The 22012-nt window shown below is 32.4% G+C and overlaps 1 protein-coding gene across 8 annotated transcripts in view; it reads right to left on the bottom strand.

Moving 5' to 3' along the window:
* Positions 1-22012, bottom strand: part of LOC124536632 (NAD kinase-like) — a 44900-nt gene that overhangs the window by 5210 nt on the left and 17678 nt on the right. For 5 of the 8 annotated variants that reach the window (XR_006966894.1, XM_047113151.1, XM_047113154.1 and 2 more), the window contains 4 exons: positions 7182-7265; positions 5451-5580; positions 1900-2094; positions 1222-1324 (listed from right to left, as the gene is read on the bottom strand). Coding sequence is in view for 7 of the 8 variants with exons in the window: in XM_047113151.1 (XP_046969107.1) it covers positions 1222-1324; positions 1900-2094; positions 5451-5580; positions 7182-7265 (512 nt within the window). In the remaining variant the exon portion in view is untranslated. Of the gene's footprint in view, positions 1-1221; positions 1325-1899; positions 2095-5450; positions 5581-7181; positions 7266-8083; positions 8103-17484; positions 17902-21811; positions 21899-22012 lie in introns of those variants that run through there. The other 3 variants (XM_047113155.1, XM_047113152.1, XM_047113156.1) reach the window with 3 other exon arrangements.

The following is a 22012-nucleotide window of genomic DNA, read 5'->3' as shown; positions in this document are numbered from 1 at the left end:
TCATCTCGTGCTCAGCAGTGAAAGAAAACATAGTAAGGAAACCTGCTTGTGTCTAATTTCAACGACATTCTGATTTTACTTGGTGGTAGGGCTTTGTGCAAGCCCTTCTGGGTAGGTACCACCCACTCATCAGTTATTCTACCGCTAAATAACAGTACTCAGTATTGTTGTGTTTCGGTTTGAAGGGTGAGTGAGCCAGTGTAACTACAGGCACAAGGGACATAGCATCTTAGTTCCCAAGGTTGGTGGCACATTGAAGATGTAACGAATAGTTAATATTTCTTACAACTTCATTGTCTATGGGTGATGGTGACCACTTACCATCAGGTGGCCCATATGCTCGTCCGGCAATCTCTATAATAAAAAAAAACATGTGTATCTACCAACCCGCATTGGACCAACATGGAATGTGCTCAAAAACCTTCCCCTCAAAGGGAGAGAAAGCTTTAGCCCAGCAGTGGGTAATTTACAGGCTGGTAATGTAAAAATAGGCAAGAGTTGAGGGTATTGCTAGGCGTAGGACCTTGACATATAAATAGGGGCAACTGTGGTAATTGCTACTTATTACTTTCGATTGGAGTTACGATCGACAGCTCTGCTGATAGTTTTGTATGTTGGTTCGATTTTACCTATCAATTTAATTAATTAAATTACTTGTATTTATTGTAAAAAAATGTGGTAATATATAACCAGAATTGTATTTTATTATATTTCCTCTCGATTGCCAAATCGGCAGTACAACATATTTAAAATGTTATTTGAAGTTAAATTCTAAATATGAATTCTAAAAAAGTTTATCAGACTTTCGTAAAGCTGGGTGTGACTCGAATGGAGTATTTTTCACTTTGATATTTCAAAAATAGATAATAATTACCGTAGCACACAGATAATCAAATTTGGCGGAAAATCAAATCCATTTTATAATTAAAACATCATTATTATTACATAGTATAAAACCAAGTCGCTGTCTGTCCTTATGTATGCTTAGATCTTTAAAATTACGCAATGGATTTAGATGCGGTTTTTTTTTTAATAGATAAAGTGATTTGATAGAAAGGTTTTTGTATACAATACATGGACAATATAGTAAAATACTGATCATTTTAGATGTTTCAAATGTGATGTCGTAAATAAACAAATTCTGTATTATATATCAGTTAGGGCACCTGTGCGAAGCCCGGGCGGGTCACTACTATACAATAATGAAGACGTTAAACTCACCTTCCAAAACATTCATGACTTGATCCTGGAAATTATTGAACTCGAACGGCGTCAGGAAACCCAAGGAACCCAAATGGAATGCCATCACTGGAGGTACAGATTGCTGGAAAACATTAAGATTACGCATTAAATAAGGAATAGACATAAGACATACTTATATACATTATCTATTTAAATATTTACTGCTGTTTGTCTTTATGTACAGTCGGGGTAAGAAAAGGTTCGTCACTTTAAGATCTATTTTCGTGTGCTCAGTATGAGCGATAATCTGCTTTACCGATCGAGAATATATGACACTGGCAGCTTAATATTTATATATTTTGACAATTCAGCAGAAAATATCTTATCTAATTTAAATTTGGAATGACTAATTAAGCCGTTAAAAAGATTTCATGTTGATATAAAACTAGACGTAGTCCAAAGATGTTACACTATTTTGAACCAAGTTGTCATACTATGTAAGTTTTATTTTATATGCAGTTGTCTGTTTAGTGCTATAGTTTCAAAAGGTACTAAGAGTTTACGACTTGATAAAGGAATTTGAAAACTGACGAAGGTTTTCTTACTGTGACTGAACATCGCATACTAAGATGTGTATGAATGTTATAATTATCTTGATGATCAGTTACGGGGTCTACATAATTCGAACCTAGCAATACTTAACAATGACGTAATCACCTGAAACAAAGAGCTGGCGTGCAACAAGGTTCCATCGCCTCCGAGACATATGATGAAGTCTATCTTGTCCGTGAGGTCATCGGTTCCGGCCCGGAATGTCATCAGCCGCTCTCTGACTGACGCGAAGTCACCGTATTCCTTAAGTAACGTGTCATCGAGTACCGCCGCTTCGACGAACACAACCATGCTCTTGTCCTAAAAATATATAAATACATACTTATTTAATAAATACTATCGATAATGGGCTAAGAGTTTTACTTGTAATAAGTCCGTATTGTTTCTTGATAGGCGTTGGATGTTAAAAAAAAAACACTAAATTATAAAATTGAAATCACAAAATTATAAACCCAATCAATGGAATATCCCAATCAATAAGGGAAAATCCTACCAAGTCAAGAGATACAAAGTACCAAACACGGTTTTATTTTTAATCTGGTAATGTACTCCTGATCTGATACCTTGAATGAACTAGGCCTATGGAAGATTATCGCCCTTTGCTCATTGTAACTCTTGTCGATGGTGATTTCCATACCCGTATTATTTTTTAAGATTTTGATTAAATTATTACAGGTGGCAACACTACGAAAACAAATAACCTCATCGAGTTTTACCACTCCCTAAAATACGCCGTCCTTGGAGCGGGCCTCGTCCAATAACATAAATATATAATACGAATATATTTCTCTAAGCCGTAACGTATTTTCTTAGCCCAGGGGCTAGACTCAAGTCAAATATGGCATTGTCCCCAAAGAGCCCTTATTTGTATGCTAGTAAGATTTATTTTTGCGCAACGTAAGGAGGGGATTACTTATTATCCCCAGAGGGAATGGAATAGAAGGGACGGATATAAGCAAATATCGAGCAAAATATTCAACGTGTTTTTTGCAATGTGATATGTATTTAAATAACATTCACCCAGAATTATACGAACACATTTTCTAACAAATAGCATATAGATTTTTACTTTTTAAAATTTTTGTTTTTAATTAAATTAAATGAATATGATTAAAGAGCATGAATTGCATATTGCAACTTCGATTAAAAGTAAGCGCAATAAAATTTCTAATAACATTCATTTTGATTTACTTTTTATGTTCCAATTAAATAAGAGAAATTGGCATGCATTAGTAACGTTAAAAAGTTTTCGTTTGATATAATACACAACTGAAAAAATACCTTTTTTTTTTTAAATAAAGTCTTTGTTTAGCGACGAAACATATTATTCCAATATGTCTGGCTTTATGTTATCTGTATCGACTTATCGAAATTGAGTTGATAATAGGTCTATAACTATATAGACAGCTATTATATACAGTAGTATCTGTATATATGTCGGTCATTGCACCACATATTGTCTTCGCTTTTGTGATAATATTTAGTTTGAATAGCATACCGGTTATAATTTAAATTAGCTTTTATTTATTATTTCAATTGGCATTGCAGTTATTTATAATACGGGATATTTGCCATGTTTCTTATTTTTAGTTGGTGGTCGATATTTCGACATTATCTACGAATGTCTTGTTCATATGGTAAATATGTAATAACTTTAACAATAAAATAACCATCTTAATTTAAAATTAATTGACATATTACCCATTTAAAACTGTCATCTACTTACAGATAAAGTTAATTTCGCATAGTAAATCGCTTTCATTTATAATATTAGTATTAAAATTGGACTTAGTTTCTCGAAAAGGATCCAACCCACAACCTGATCGAAAATCAGTTAACAACAGTAGTTGGAAAAGTCGAAATTTTCGATTAGGAAAAACACCTCAAGTAAAATACGAATAAATGACAATCTATGTGACGTAGAGCTTTCATCTACACATCACGTATTCTACGAGTATAGTTGTATTCCTTTTGAATGGTAAGTGACCTTAATTACAGCCACTAGGGGGTCTTATCGAATCATATATATGTGCGACTTGCACATATATATCGCAGAGTCGTTGTAAAATGAAAATCAAAAATCAAAATAAACTTTATTCAAGTAGGCTTTTAGAATCACTTTTGAATCGTCATTTTACAATTAAGTGAAGCTAGCTAAGCTGCACTGAAGCTGGTAATGTCTGACTGTGCCGTCAGATTCATTTTACTTTCATTAAACAGCTTGCCTTAGACTGTCTGATTTAGATAAACACGTTGGCACGCCATAATTATTTTATTTTTTCCATTCCTGCGATACGGGGCTCATTGGGCCCCGAAACGTGTAACTAAAACTTGATGTGATGTGATCGAATTTTATTTCTTCAGTGCGGTGTGTTGTCAACGAGATCCCGTTTTAAAGTAGGTACTTCATAGCATTCGGTTTTCAATAGTTATCATCATATAAGTTTACATATTTATCACGTTTTTAAAATATAACAAATAGATGTTACTGCCTCCGCACGACAGAGACATCTATGCTTCTCTTAGCCCCACCATATAGGAGACACATACGAGGCACATTAGACCCCGCTCCGCATTGAACGTTTTAAATAAGTAAATGTAATAGAAACGAAATAATTCTAATGTGAAAGGTTGGGTATAATAAATTAACTTACAGTAAATCAACGAACGCGGTTATTAGGTAAAACTACTTGACGCACCTTAATTACGCAGTCGTTTGAACGCAACCGATATTTCGCAAATGGATACATACAATCAACCTTACCTTTGTCTCTTTCTCAAATTAAAGTCATAACAAATACTAATATATATATTTTTAATTTATATTATTAGTTTTTTTTTTTAATTATAATTCTAAATTATTCGCTATTGGTGAATGGCAGTTAATGACGCATTACGCGACCAAAATGCGTTCTGTTTTTAATTAGATTTGAAAATCGAACTTTGCCTTGTCAATTTCGGAAACCGGATGTTTTTTTTTTTAATTTATATAGAAAAAAAATGCAATTGAATTGATATCCTCCTCTTTTCTTGGAGTCGGTTAAAAATTGTCGGAATGATATGATACATAGCTCCTATTCAAATCCACAGTAACCAAATATTTAATAAAAAAAATAGTATAAATATTGTTTTTTAGATTAGTTTTGTGTTTCAATTGTTTGCTGAATGATATTGTTATAGATGAAAGATAAGATACATTTAATTTAATTCGGTTTCTTAATTAGATAATAATAAAGAATACCTAATTATGATTGATTAATTCATACATAAATCGTTACGAATCACTTTTTATAATTCCATATTTACAATCTAAAGGAAAATGATATAGAAAAAATATGCGGCAAAGTTCAAAACACTTTCGGCCTACCCTCAAAATCATATTCGTCAGGGGTGTATTTCCCTATAGTAGTTACGGGTTTGGGGAGGCAAAGTTTTATTACATATTTTCAGAAGACACGCCCTTTGCTTACCCACAGTTCAACGTTTAGAAACTCTTAAAAGTTTCAATAAATGCACATGACAAATTGAATTCGTAAAAAAACGTTATTTTTTGGCTGTGGAAGTACGGTGTCCGTAATTTTCATTAGGCTTAGGACAGCCAAGGCTTTTAATTTGACTCTCTGACTCTTGATATTAGTGGAAAACAAAAAACTTACATGAACGAGCCAATGAACGAGCTGGACGAATGGCGCTAGTATAGTGGCATCGTGGACCTTCTTTATAACGAGGACTGTCAGCGGCGGTTTGTACCACGTGAGACGCTGAGACGCCGGGTCCTGGATCTGCCTACAAATATCAAAATTATTCAAATTAGTCGTCATTTCATTCAAATTTCACATTTTGTGAATATTGCAGAATTTCATTAAGATCCGAGATGACCCAGTGGTTAGAACGCTAACCGATTGTTGCGGGTTCAAAGCACCGCCGAATTTTTATGTGATTGATTTGTTAATAATTCATCTCGCGCTGGCGGTGAATTCGGCCACATGTGCATCCACTAAGCCGCATTGGAGCAGCATGCTGGAATATGCTCCAAACCTTCTTCTCAAAGGCAGAAGCTTAGCCCAGTAGTGGGAAATTTACAGGCTGTTAATATTGTATGTTGTTGTCATTAAGATCATGAATTAAGTACATTCGGTCACCACGGCTAATACCAAGGAAGAACAGCCTGCACTAATACACTAAACGGGATGTATTGTAGTGCACCTGAGCGCTAGTAAAGTAAAGTAACAGCCTGTAAATTTTCCCACCGCTGGGCTAATAGCCTCCTTTCCTGACATTAATATAATATAAAAAGGGCTTGGAACATATTCCACCACGCTGTTCCAATGCGGGTTGGTGGAATGCACATGTGGCAGAATTTCTATGAAATTTGTCACATGCAGGTTTCTTACGATGTTTTCCTTCACCGCTGAGCACGAGATGAATTATAAAGACAAATTAAGCACATGAATCAGCGGTGCTTGCCTGGGTTTGAACCCGCAATCATCGGTTAACACAGGTGCAATCTATATTCTTTCATAATCCGATGGGACGGAAAATCCCACACGGCTAAAAGACAACGACAATTTCTGCGAAAAACGAAAGAGATGTTTAAATTGTGATGTGTTAATATTAATTTTAAAAATCATAACAAAAACACAAGTTTCACCTGAGACTATTGTGTTTCGGACTAAGTTTCCATTACAAATTTCAATAGTATTATTTTAGTTGAGTCGTTATTAAATCTAATTGGTATATTCAGATCAAATTAACCTACTGTTGAAGATAGGCCTCCCGTATGGCGCGATAATTCAAAAGATTCTATTCTAAGGGCACGAAATATTGCATTTTATGTAAATATATATACATATATAAGATTTTAAATTCACATGGTTATTTTTATATTTAAAGTTATTAATTTCGGGATATTTATCATGTTTTTTTATTTTTGATAGGTGGTTCGGTAATGTCGAAATATTGAGCCTTTGAAATATTAATATAGGTATACCTATATAATTATATTACATGTTGCGGAGATGAGAATGCTAAGAGGAATGTGTGGTGTTACGCGAATGGATAGATTAAGGAATGAGTACATAAGAGGAAGTTTGAAAGTGACACCGATAGCTGAGAAGTTATGTGGAAGGCGGCTGTCATGGTATGGGCATGTAATGCGGAGGAATGAGGAACATATTGTGAGAAAAGCCTTGAGCATGGATGTGGACGGATATAGAGGTAGAGGACGACCAAGGAAACGATGGATGGATTGTGTGAAAGAGGATATGGTTAGAAAGAATGTTACTTGTGAGATGACGTCTGACAGAGAAGGATGGAAGGAGAAGACATGCTGCGCCGACTCCAAATAATATTGGGATGAGGGCAGGAGGATGATGAATTACACTTACATAACCATTGCTGAGTTCTTCATTATCCTGCCGCATGGTCCAAACTGTTGTATAGGAGACGGAGCGTTCAGAGATCTTGTTCTCCTGTAACAAAAAGAATTACATATTACACATGTGTGTGTATTGCATGTTTGTGTTTGTTTTTATATATTATAGGAAGAGTGATGATTATTGGCCCTACATTTGTAATGTGGTAAACAAGTTACACCTTTAATATGACGCGAATTACTGAATATAAAATTTTATGTATTTTTTGCCTGTAATTATAACTTACTCGGTAGGTATTTAGGTACACTGGCATACACACTTCCAAACAAAATACTTTTCTATGTATTAGTGACTGGCCGTTAAAACGCAGTCGCGGTCAATATGTGGTAACATATAACGCAATGTTTTGTATGTTAATCAAAAAAATTATTTCAGGTTTTTTTGATTTTACTATTTTAATAAATATATAGTTTGATTTGTCTAACATGTTCGAATAGCATAAAGTATTAGCGAATTGTCATGCATAAAACGCGAAATAATGACACAATGAATAAAAATTACAAATGTAGACAAATATTGGAATTCTATTAAATTATAGGTAAATAAGCATTCGTTAAAATAAAAACACAAACATCTAGAACATACATATATGTATAAATCTGCTGTATATGTGTGACCAAACTTCTCGTAATTAGTTGGACTGATTTCGATTTTATTTGTGTGGACAATTAAATTGGACCTACTTAGGGGCATCGCGTTCGGGAAGTTAATAGAATTCCTATTTCACGGTCGAAGTCGGGACAAGCACCCAGTTATATCTATAAATACTAATCAATTGCTGATAAATTCGAAGTGCTTGATATATTATATAGTTGTTTTATAATTAAACGTATTTATGATAAAAACAAATCTACCTGAACACATTATACACGTCCAACAGTCAGCAAGGCGATCCAGGAACCACTGATCTTTAACTCCTTGGTTGACTAAATAAATACATATTACATGTAATATTGAATTCGTTTTTATTATACAGGCTGTTTTATTATAAGCAAGTTATTTAACAGCCATATCAAAATAACAATTTTATAATTGCTAAAACCAATTCTGAATCGTTTCACATTGGACGATGGATGGATTTAGGGAGAACAAATCCAAAATCATTATACTTCAATAAGATTCAAAAATGAAGAAATTTTTGGGCTTGTATTTCAGGAAAATATTTTAATTTAAAACTTTAGTGGCTCTTATCGAATTATTTGTTAGACGTTGAAAAAAAAATTGCTGAGAAAAATTACCAAGTTAATCAGTTTGAAGCGTTCAAAAACGAAAAGAATCACGCTCTACAATAACCAAATCAGCAGCACACAAGCGACCGGTATTGCATTAACCTTGTTATTGTTTTACCAGCAGTACTATAACAGTTATATCGTCACTATTGACGGAAAAACTAAGTAAAAATTGTGTACTCATTATTACATGGTTTTATTAGGGTACTATTTTTAGTGAAAGAGGCATAAAGAAGCATAAAGAAGAAGAAGAATTATTAGTTATTATTTTACCAACTGTACCAATACGTAAAGGTTGTGGTTAGTATAACAATAAATACATTTCTGAAATCAAATATGACTGTTAAAAAAGCGATATAAATATTCCAGTTCAAAAATCGAACATTGTACATTAATTGATTATATATTATTGACTACGTGACATTACGCGTCAACACTTCTTTATACCGTTTCTAACTATCGTTGTAATGCATTAAAATACAATATTATCAAATTAGCGGACTCGAGTAAACTCTTCAATGATCAAGGAGAAACTGTCTCAGGGCGTTACGAGGTCTATCATGTAACGCTTCGTATTTTGACACAGTAAAAAAAAACAAAGTTGCTTACCATTGTCTGTCCCTATGTATGTTTAGATCTTTGAAATCACGCAACAGATTTTGATGGGGTTTTATTTTAGTAGATGGAGTGAATAGAGAGGAAGGTTTTTGTATATAATACTTGTACAATATAGAAAAAAAAACGCTGACAATTTTAGAAGTTTCAAATGTGATGTCGTTAATAAATAAATTCTGTAGTATATTTAGTATCAGTATTGCACTCGTGCTAAGTCGCTAGTATCTGTATAAAGTCCATACTAGCACCTTACGTGAATCTGATACGATATTTGGTACGGAAAGGAATGTATCATTTTATATCTTAATTAGAAATCATATGTGTGTGTGCGAGGCGTCAAAAGTACTAAATGTGAACGTAGCCTTAAGTATGACCAATTTTTAATCCGTCGTTTAAAATTAAGAAATAAAAATACTAACCTTGGAACTTCTTTATAATAAAAACAGTTGCATAACAAACCTTGACCCTGTCACTAATGCAATAAAAACGATAAGATCATGCGAAACTAATTGTATTTAATTGAATTTTAATAATCCTACTGTATAATTCGGACTATTGGTTTTAGTGTTCCGTATATATAAAATAGTTACTTGTTCGTAAAACGCTATACTGATTAGCATTTTGTATTGGACATTCAATTGATATACCTCTGCTTAGAGTAACATTAGTGATGATTGGATAGTATTTTTTCAATAAAGAAGAAATAATAAATGACAGATCTCTGTCAACTTCGGAAAAATATGCTTGAGAATAATAAAAAATAAATGATTAGACTCTTATAAAATAACCAAAATCTAACGAAATTTATGACCAGAAGTCGCATTGTAGATCGTAGTTTTACAGTTAAACTATTTGGTCTTTTTGGTTAATTTTGGTAATATGACTTGTTGTAAGCCTGTCTGAATAGGTAGGAGGTAGATACGTATAATTTACCGTTAAGTAATTGTACTCTTTTCATCCGAATTAAAGGGTGAGTGAGCCAGTGTACTGACAGTTACCAGGGCAAACAACTCAGTTGCAAAGGTTGGTTTTGCATTTATGATGGCGTCATAATATGAGCAGAGATGATCACTTTCGATCAGGCTTACCATTTGTCCATCTAACCTAAATAGATGCTATGAAATGGGATGAGAAAAATCAACGTTGATATTCTTATATGTATATTGTGTATATTTACAAGTAAATTACATTATAATGAATATTTAAATTGATAACGCAATATAAGTAATGAAAACGAATACATAGAGTGTTTATAAATCATTATGTCTCGTCATGATTGTCATGATTAAACTTTAAACCGATCATTTTATAATAGTTGAAATGGCTGGCATATGGGACCACTAGAATAGTTCACTTCGAGTCAATTTGAATTAATAATAAAATTGATTCCTAAACATTTGTTTTCAGACGTATTATATATCATATATTTCTCAGTCAAATAACCTTATTCTCAAGAAAGAAAAATACGTTCTAAAGTTGTCCAAGAAAGTTTTAGAAGTTAACTTTTTTTTCAATCGTAACTGTCACATTCATCAATCATCTAAAAATAACAACAAAATTTATAACAATTGTAAAACGTTGTCTGCGAAATAACCAAAACGGTGTAGCGTCTCCTTTATGTTTAAGATAAACATTTTTAATTTTCATAATAATTTAAAATAAAATTTATTGTTGATTGGTTAAGTGTTTGTAGATTGTTATGTTTCCCAAGATCATGTGTTGCATATGGAGCGCTCAATATTCGTAAAAAAACCATATTCGCTTCCATATTGAATATTTTAATATTAGGTTGGGGAAAAAGTCTTTTCGCATATAGTATGTATGAACTTGTAATAAAATCTCTTTGGCTATACCATTTGTATCTGGCTGGTTTTGGTATCATTAAAAAGTTTTAATTTTAAAGAAGGCACTTCCAAATTCAAATTAGGAATTTGTGTGATTTTCATTTGTTTTTGTTGTTGTTAAAATGAGTGAATCTAGAGAAGAAATTCGATATTTTAAAATTTTACTATAAAAAAGGTAAAAATGCAACTCAAGCCGCGAAAAAAAATTGTGTTGTTTATGGACCTAATGCAGTATCTGTGAGAGTAGCGCAAGTTTGGTTTAAGCGTTTTTAAGCCGGAAATTTTGATATCAAAGATGCATCTCGCTCTGGTCGCCCTGTTACGGACAAAATTGATGCCATTTTTGAAAAAGTGGAGCAAGATCGGCATATTAGTAGTTACGATGTAGCTGAAGAACTGGCAATTGACCACAAAACGGTTTTGACTCATTTGAATAAAGCTGGGTACACAAAAAAGCTCGATATATGGGTGCCTCATGAACTCACTGAAAGAAACCTAATGAACCGTGTACTCATTTGTGATTCTTTATTACGACGTAATGGAACCGAACCATTTTTGAAGAAGCTGATAACTGGTGATGAAAAGTGGATCACATACGACAAGAACGTGCGAAAAAGATCGTGGTCAAAGGCCGGTCAAGCTTCACAGACTGTGGCAAAACCCGGATTAACTCGCAACAAGGTAATGCTGTGTGTATGGTGGGATTGGAAGGGCATCATTCATTATGAGCTGTTACCGCCCGGCAGGACCATCGATTCAGAACTGTATTGCGAACAATTGATGAGATTGAAGCAAGAAATTGAGAGAAAGCGGCCAGAATTGATCAACAGAAGGGGTGTGGTTTTTCACCATGACAACGCTAGACCTCACACGTCTTTAGCCACTCAACAAAAATTACGAGAGTTTGGCTGGGCACCTTTGGCACCTTCAGATTTTCATCTGTTTCGGTCTCTGCAGAATTCCTTAGGCAGTGTCAGGTTAACATCACGAGAGGACTGCCAAAACCACTTGTCGCAGTTTTTCGATCAGAAGCCCCAAAATTTTTACAGCAATGGGATCATGTCATTACCAACAAGATGGCAAAAAGTTATGGAACAAAATAGCACCTTCATACTTTAGTCAAATGTAAATAAACTATAAAAAAAAACTTTTTGAATTTTCATATAAAATACGAAGAAACTTTTTCCCCAACCTATTATTATGAAACTGAGTCGACTTTTTTGCAACGGATTTTGACACGATATTCAGTAACAAAAAGAAAAATGAACTTGGAAGATTTTTACATAACATATATATTTTATATACGTACAAAATGGTTCAACTATGACGACGTTTTACCAAAGAAAAGCATTCACACCTTAGGATATGATATGTCAAATTGTGGGTCTCAAAAAAGTCTACAGCACAATCCGTAATAACAGCTTAAATGAAATATTTTACAGGAAACTCAAAATACCATATTTTACTTTAAGGTATTACAGAATAATAAAAAATATAGGTTAATAGCTGAGACTGCGGCTTTAAATTTCCAAAGCCAGTTTTACTCCCCTGTGGGCGTAGGTTCGCAAAATCAGAACCTACAAAGAAGCTACCTGCCTAATATCAAGTTAGTAGGCGTTATAGTTTCTGTAATTTCGTGATTAATTCGTTAAATACAAAGAATATTTGCAAAGCCATTTCCTTCGATTCTGTTCTTCAATGAGCATTAATCGTTACTCAGATAAATATTTTAGTTACCTTGAGCATTTAATATAGATGCAATTTATTTTTCAAAGTATACCCTGTATATAATATCGAATTATACATTAAAGATATCGTTTTCAAATAAGCAACGAAAAAATCCCTCGCTGCGTAACGGTGTCAGATAACGGCTGTAACAATAATCTTGATCTTGGCGAATAAAATTTCCCAAATTTGAAACTTTAAGCCGTAGACAAAATACCTATTGTTTACACGAACATTATCATTCATAGTTCTCATTTATGACAAACTTATATAAACTAATAAATATATAAGCGCTATTAAATAAATAAATCTACTCAATATTTTTTTGCTAAGCTAAGCAAATTTTATTTTCGAACTCGTTCGAAGCCAGCGGGTCGCCAGTGTTTGTATATGTAAACAAAGGTGTATACATAATATAGTACTTGACAAATAAGGTGATGACACCTCCGTGGTCGAATTGTGTGTACACCGGTTTTCACGGGTACGCCCCTCCGAGGTCTCGGGTTCGATTCCCGGCCGAGTCGATGAAGAAGGTTTATTAGTTTTCTATGTCGTTTTAGGTCTGGGTGTTTGTGGTACCTTTACTTCTAATTTTCCATAACACAAATGCTTTAGCTACTTGCATTGGGACCGGAGTAATGTATGTGATGTTATCCAATATTTATTTATGTAACATGAAAATCGTTTATACAAGTTCCTCTTATCATGGTATTATTAGATATAGATTTTAAGTCATTATAATCATCGATATATTGAACAAGAGTCACTAAGACTCTTCATTTAATATTTTCTCAACATCAAACTACTACTTGAGTCAGTAGTATATTAGTGTGCGAAAGTATAACTGAATAGGCTATTTAACAATGCGAAAAATAAATTGTGAATTACTGTAATCAGTGTATATTATGAGTTTAATAATAGTTATTTACTTACGAAAGTTGAAAATAATACTTAATTTATTCACAAATCCATAAATAAAAATGCATTTTTGCAAACGTTTGTCACGTGACACAAAACGCTCCTGATTGGCCGGGCTTATGATGAAGTCACTTTCTTGTAATCTTTTTTCTCCTACTACATATATGTTCCACGCATTAAAATATAGGAAAGTGACGTCACCGACCACATTGCAGTGCCATATTGTCCAAGTAGCGTTTTTGCTCGGTATTTAAATATTGAATTTTTAATATGATATTTTTCGCCAAATATGTACTAGAAACAAAAAAAAAAACTACTTTTATCGGTTTCCTTAACTTCTACTTAATAATATAATATTGATTTTAAATTAATTCATCCTTTGCGGTGCAGGATAGCATAGTGGAAATCCTTCATGTGTCGAATAAAACTTTACCATCTATGTATCCAATATTTAGAATCAGCGTGGAGGAATAAGCTCTAACTACCTTCAATAAGAGAATATTTACCTAACGGTGAGACTAAATACCAAAATTAATATATATTAATAATTTACGTATATTATAACTTTTGGTAGGTATAATCCTTTTCGACTTCAAATATATAAGATTTTTATACGTTAATTTTAAAACTTAATTAGCTCGAAATTAAAAGGCTTGCTATCCCTCTCTACCCCACAAATGAGAAAGAGACAGCATTATATTCAATACAATCAGATTAGCTGTTAGATATTATGTACAATAGAATTGGAAACATCATGCTGCGTTAATTTTTTTCAATTACATACTCATACCCTCGTCACAATGAACAGCTTATAGATATAATGGTACTTAATTTGATAATGTAATGTTTACAAACATAAAATACGCTACCGGATACCTTTTTACAATAGAAGGAGATATTTCAAGAACTGATATTTGAATTATTTGATAAGCTAATATCATTACGATTACTTACAACTTATATGTAGTTCATTTCAATAGATTTGCACAAAAGCAATTGTATTTAATGTCAATGCTCGATACAATTTGTATACACGTCTTCTTATATAAGTTTCATAGCCCGCAGCTGTGTGAAGCTCTTATCTCCTATTGAGAACAATTTTCGGAGCTTTAGTGCAGAAACATATTCTCAGTAAAAAAAGAAGAACAGCTAAAGCGCCAAAATGGTGCTCTTGGAAAATGAGATTTAAATATATGGCTTTAAATCTCATTTCCCAAATGTGACAATATGTACATGTGGTACAAATTAAACTGACACAAGAAGGTTTCCTCGCAATTTTCACCGGATAAAATCCTCTTTTAGATTTGTTTCATACAAGGCTTTACTTGTAAATGTTGTTAAACATAATATACAATAATATTGTGTTTTTTCCTTTCAAATGACAAAATAACGATGAAAGAAAACGAACAATCAATGTTTACCCAAAGAACATTAATTTATAAACAGTAGAAGATTTGTTTAGATATTTTATAATCTCGATGGGAAGATAATATGTATATCATATTAATATTTCTTACGAATTAGTTCTTGAGTCTGGTTTACTGGTACAGCCCATACATTTCGCTGGACTAAGGCCTCCTCTCGCTTTAATGAGAAGATAAGCATATTCCACCACGCCGCTACTCTAATGCAGTTTGGTGGATTCACATTGAATGTGTATGTGTCCGTTGTGTGTTGAAATGACAAAAAAAGGGCATGTGTGTACACATGCACATTTCCTCGCGATTATTACCTTCACTGCCGAGCACAAAATGAATTATAAACATAAATTCTAACAATGTATTTAAAATCACAATTAATTATTTTCCTTAACTTAATTTATTTTTAACATTTTGACATAATACTGTATTCAGATTGGTTTCCTGTTGTCTCATTATTTTTTATTAATTTAATAATGTTTTTTTTGTATCAATTAGCTGTTTACAATGCTGACCTACATATATTTCAATTTCCAAGATATCTTCGAACACCTGTAAAAAGTAGGCAATTACCGATTTACTCATGATGACTTTTGGTTTATTGTATATTTTTGTTGTACTACTTGTTGGTGTTGTCGAATATATAAATAAATTAAGCACATGAAAGTACAGCTGTGCTTGCTGGGTTTGAACGAGCAACCATCGGTTAAGATGTCGCGTTCTAACCACTGGGCTCGTATAACCATTACATTTCAAATTCCACCATAATGAACTTAAGGTATGCGCAGGTGGATTGCCATAAATATATCAGTTATGCACGGTAAGTACACTTTCTTAATTAATCCTAATTATTTTTAAAGGCTCTTTATGATGCACTTCACCTTATATTTAAGCGTTGAAGTTTAGATAAGTATTCTTATTTAAAAAGGTATTTAATTCCCGGGATATATATATAAATTCTGACGTAAACTTTACTTGCACAATATTTATATTTAATACATGTTGCGTTTATTTATAAAAAGAAATACAAAATATCATCGTATTAATAATATGTTATTGTACTGTCGTCTTTTCTGTCGAAGATCCTAAGAATAAATAAATGAATACCAATGACATTATCAATATTATTTGCGTATAGATTATTTGGTTACAATATTTAAAATAGAGATCAGTCTTTTTTAAACTTTGAGGATTATGCAAATAAATATCTTAGCATATAAGCAACCTTATAATTTTATCACTAACCTTACATAATATTCTATATTTAAAAAACGAAAATCTTTAAAAACTTTTTTAATTGTTACAATTTTGTTTTACAACCATAAAAGGTGTAATAGTTTCAGCCAACTGACTACACCTACTCATAACTGTTTGTATAATACGTGTATTCTATAAAGATATTATTATTCAGATCGAATCATACGATAGTCTAATGTCTGAGTTCACCGGCGGTCGTATGTAAAAAAATCTTGTTCCTGACCGAACACAGAAAACTCGAACGAATCATAACTCGACGTATTAACAATACCATTTACTGAATTTCATCGTGATTTTACATTTATTTTGTAACATACCAAGAAATACGATAAAAAACAATTAAACACAAAACTACTATATAGCATGAAGTATTTTTTGTTATACGTAATAATTCCTGCCTTGAGAATTTCTTAACCTCACACATCCTTCTCTTTTCTCTATAAAATATTAATAAAAATACATTATCCTAAATAATATTGTAAATATATTAATATACTAAATATAAATTTCATACTTCCAAAAAACATATAATAATAATAGATAGGATTCCTACACTAAAGACAGGAACAACATGTCTGTGGAGCTACGAATATAATAACTATCGTAATTATTTTATTATTAATCGAAAGTGTATGTAACGAACTTAGATTAACTTAATAAACAAGTGAGTATGCACATTTTGTTATAAACAATAGAACCAAACATTTGTTAGCATTTAAATTTCATCTGAGTAGAAAATAATTTTATGAATTTATAATAGTTTAACCTCGTCATTCTAACTTACCTATGTAAACTTACGACATAGTAAAAAGCATTTGTAAAAGAAAGTTGGCGTATGGCATACGATGGTTGAATTATGTAATAAGTACTAAACGACTATGAAATATTTGTATACACCTTATACACCGTACGTGTTTTGGGTTTCTCTATGACTCTAATATTTTCGCCGAAATTCAAGAACAAGTAAGTTCGTTTTTAACAAGTTTTAAATGATTTTAATATAAAATTATAGCTGAGATGTGCTCCATCATCATTACATAGTATAACAAAAAGTCACTTACGCTGTCTGTCCATAAGTACGCTTAGATCATTAAAATTACGCAAATTATTTTCAGTTTTTTTTTAATATATAGTCATTCCAGAGGATGGTGTTTGTATATACATGGAAAATATAGAAAAGAAACAAGAAAAATTCTGTAGTATATTTAGGTCGATAGTTTATAAAGTAAGAATTGAATCGGTAACAAACCTTCTGTCAAAATATTCCTCTCGTGCACGAACAAGCTCAGTTTTCCCAGATTCGTGAGAAAATTGTCTTCGCAACATTTTAAACAATATCAAATTCATACATTCGTTTAAAAAAAAACGTACTCAGCGGACATTACAAAACACAACACGCATCATAAACTTATGTTCTGAACACAAACTTCAAACACTTCCACGAAGGTTGCAGCGACCGGAAAACTTTTAATCAATGAAAAAAAAAAAAAATCATAAAAACACTGGCCGGCAATTCACTACATGACGTAAATCATTATACGATAATTTTAATCGAATTACTATTCTGGAATTCATTTGAATTGTTAGTGAACTACGCGCAGTATCGGAGACTATACGAGCGATCGACGGACCGACGCGTGCGCATCCAACACCGAACTCTCTCATTCTCAGACTCGACTAACACCGTTTGCGACTTTGCGTTGCGTTAGACTTAAATGACATTCATGACCTTGATGTTAACATTTGCGAAGTTTCAGTTTCGCGCAACAATTCAAATTTTACGAAGAGACGTTAAGTTGAATAGCCTTATAGACAACCTAGTCACATATCGATTTGATGTTATCAATTTGATCTACATTTTCAAAGTTAGATATAGATAATAGTTCGAAGATATCATTATGTATCTAGCTTATGATATTATTTTATTTATAAAGAGTATTCATAAAAGGAACACGTTCTAAATATAAATGTTTATAATTTTTATCAACGTTTCGGCGTAACTCATAAATTTCGTTAAATATGATGATATGTTTGGGGTCCAATAAAGAAACTCTTTTAATAAATGGTAGGAAATATTTCTGCTATGTTATGCCATTGAAAGTTACGTCTTTCTGTTAACTTGGTTATACTGTAAGGATCTTAACCAATACAACATTAACTTGATGTCTCTACATATTATAAAACAGAGACCCCCGGCCGCGTCTGTCTGTCTGTATCTTCGCGATAAACTCCAAAACTACTGAACGAATTTTCGTGCGGTTTTCATTAATAAAGAGAGGGATTCATGAGGAAGTTTAGGCATAAATCAAAATAATTTATTACGGTTTTTGTGTAAATAAGTTGAAATAGAGCGACAATTGTTAATCATGTCGGTAAAAATATAAAAAAAAAAACTTATCGAAGCGGGAACAGGCCGCTAGTTTCTTATTAAATTTTTCCTTACTCAAAAACATTCATTATTACATATAGAGAAATCCAAACTTTCTTGGAAAGAGAGTGTACATACGACATTATATACATTAAACGTATTTATAACAGTCATTAAAATTGTATATGGTCAAAAAATTGAAAGTCATTACGTCATACGTGCAGGCAAATCGACTTGTGCAGCAGTTTTAAGTCAGGTCATTATGTATCGATCGTGTGAGGTGTCACAGCAACATTGACCGACATAGACGCGACGATTAGACGTTGAGCAACCAGATCGTGGCTAAAACTATTCAAAAACACCGAATACCATTATCGAAAACGTTAATATATTTAGAACAATCGTTGCACATTTTTAGATCAAGGTTTAATTCATTTAGAAAACCGTATTTTATTAAGTATATATGTAATTAATAAGATCATTAGTTATATCTATAACTAGTCCATGCTAATATTATGATGAGGTAAGATTAGTTTGTTTGTATATAGGGATAATCTCAGGAGCTTGTTCCAATTTTAAAATTATCTCTAACTGCTAGAAAGCTACATTATTTCTTATTGTTACAGTCAGGAATACAATGACAAAGATGTTTTAATAGGCTATTTGACTGTTTTTTTGGCCGAAAAATATCATATTAAAAATTCCATATTTAAATAACGCGCGAAAACGCTTGGACAATAAGGCGCTGCAATGGGGTGACGTCACTTTGCTGTATTTTAATCTGTGGTACATATAGTAGAAAAGCAAGGTTTACAATAAAGTGTCTTCATCATAAGCCCAGCCAATCAGGAGCGTTTTGTGTCACGTGACAAACGTTTGAAAAATGCATTTTTATTTATTGATTTTTGAATAAATTAAGTATTATTTTCAAGTTTCGTTAGTAAATAACCATTTTTAAACTCATAGTATACACTGATAACAATAATTCACAATTTATTTTTCGCATTGTCAAATAGCCTATTATATCTACTAAGTTTACTTGCTTGTAACGCTTTCGTTTCCCAATTACTTAACTGATCATCATGACGTTTTACAAATAATAATTTGCCAGATACACAAAAAGGACATAAGGTACGTACCCCTCCCCCGCCTCACAACCGGAAATCGCGGGAGGAAAATACTTATGATATTATATATAACAAAAACATTTAAGTTAAAGAACGTGATATGATAACGATGCACATAATTTGTATGTGTTTTTGCGCAAATATATCTTGCTGTGTGATTTATAGGAACCATTCTGCAATAAGGTAATTAAGTTTTTACGAGTTATATTTGTTTATTATAATTTCGTGTGAAGCGTGTTTTTGTCATACATAACGAGTGTCTTCTGACGGATGATATTAGATGTAATTTGGTTTACTTTGTTTGATGAGAACAAAAACCTTTTTTTCACGTCTCCAATGCAACTTTTTATAAAAAAAAAAAAACAAAGCATTAGCTTCTACTAAAAACGAGCTCGATCAAATTTTGAATTTCGAACGTTACACCCAAATTCTAAATTCAATTCAAAGTTATATATAAACAAAACAGATCCTTATTAATTCTGTAAATAATACAATATACTACATCCTTATACTATTCAATCGTCTTATTAGCTTCATACGTATTATTTTTCCTATGCATATTATGGTTAACATAATAATCTTGTGGTCGGGCCACGTGTCAATGACGTTAACTAAACGTAACCACTAGATTATCTCTTACAATATTATTATATAAAACCGCTACTTGGTCTTGACTGCGGTTCAGAATACATAATTATATAATACACAACAACGCCACCGTCAATCAAATCAAAACAAAATATACTTTATTCAACTAGGCTTTTGCACGCATTTTTTGTAGTCATTTAACGACTATATTATTTATTATTGAAGTTACAACTGGTTCGGAAAGTGGATTCTACCGAGAAGAATCGGCAGGAAACTCAGTGGTTACTCTTTTTCAACATGTAAAAATACAGTCGAAACCGACTACGCTTATATTTTTTCGAAGAGAATTATATTGATGTTGTAAAATTTGTGTGAAGTATATTGATGTTATAACATTAGTGTTAATCTATTATCCTTGATTTGGGCAAATCCCTTACACAAAATCGCACACATACGCACGGAATAAGTATATTATAATATAATAAACATATGTATAATATTCCATCGACAGCTATTGCTGTTAAATATGTGCAAAATTAAAACAGTAGGTGGAAGATGTAACGCAGAAGTCATCGAATTATTTTATGTTTGTTTATTTAAGTCAAGAACTGTTTTCAACTGTTCGAATAAACATTTGCAAAGATTTTAAATTAACATGGTTATTTTTATTATTAAAGTTATTAATGCGGGATATTTACCATTTTTTATTTTTATTCACAGTCTCCTGAACAAGACATTCGTAGATAATGTCGAAATATCGAGCTCCACCGAATAAAAATAAAAAACACGGTAAATATCCCACAATTAATAACTTTAGTAACATTTGCAAATACTAATTCCAGCGAACTTTTGTTTACTAGCAATATTATTTCTATACCAATCTTATAAATACGAAGGTAACTCTTGTCATTATGTCTGTTTGTTTATTGCTCTTTGATGGAATAAATACTGAATCGAATATGATGAAAATTGTTATGATACAAGCTTGAAGTTCAGGAAAGGACATCAGCTGCTTATTAGGTATGCCTAATACATCTACCAAAATGCGAGCAAAGCAGCGACCTTAAATTAGTATATGTACTTAAAATTTACAAATAACTTAATCAAAAACGTAGGAGATCTGCAGTCGATGAAATATTCCTATGAAATATTTTTAATTGCGTTGGATTGTTACTTAAAAATGCTATCTCAGTAGAGCAAATCTTGAAGACGAAACTCGAAACTCACTCACAGTACACGATCGCGAAATGTCAGAAAGTAATACGCACGCGTCATTGATTACTATCATAATCATAACAATACATACAAAACAACATATACGCAACAAAATAAAAAAAAAAAACGTACGCCGGCTTCCAAAAATTCACGAGTGAGAAATGAAGGCTGTCATTATAGAATAACACTGGATTTCGTAAGATGTCTATTCTATAGAGTGAACCTTTCGGAAAAGTTTTAAGTATATTTCTAAATAAAGCAATAACAAATGTACTCACACCCTTCCTCCTGGAGCCATCGTGTTATAGCACAAGTATTGATTTACTTAGACATGGGTTTAACCTGCGTGTAGCGGGTTATAGATTAGAATATAGACTGATTGCATGGATTTTTATTATGCTGTTATCGTGTATGACCCATGTGTGGCGTGGTTCCTTATCGAACTGTTACGGTATAGATGTCTCTGACAGCAATGATCG

Source organism: Vanessa cardui, chromosome 17 (genome assembly GCF_905220365.1).
Source record: "Vanessa cardui chromosome 17, ilVanCard2.1, whole genome shotgun sequence".
Classification (NCBI taxonomy): domain Eukaryota; kingdom Metazoa; phylum Arthropoda; class Insecta; order Lepidoptera; family Nymphalidae; genus Vanessa; species Vanessa cardui.
The sequence above is the reverse complement of the archived record's forward strand: the minus strand, read 5'-3'. Positions and strand labels throughout refer to the sequence as shown.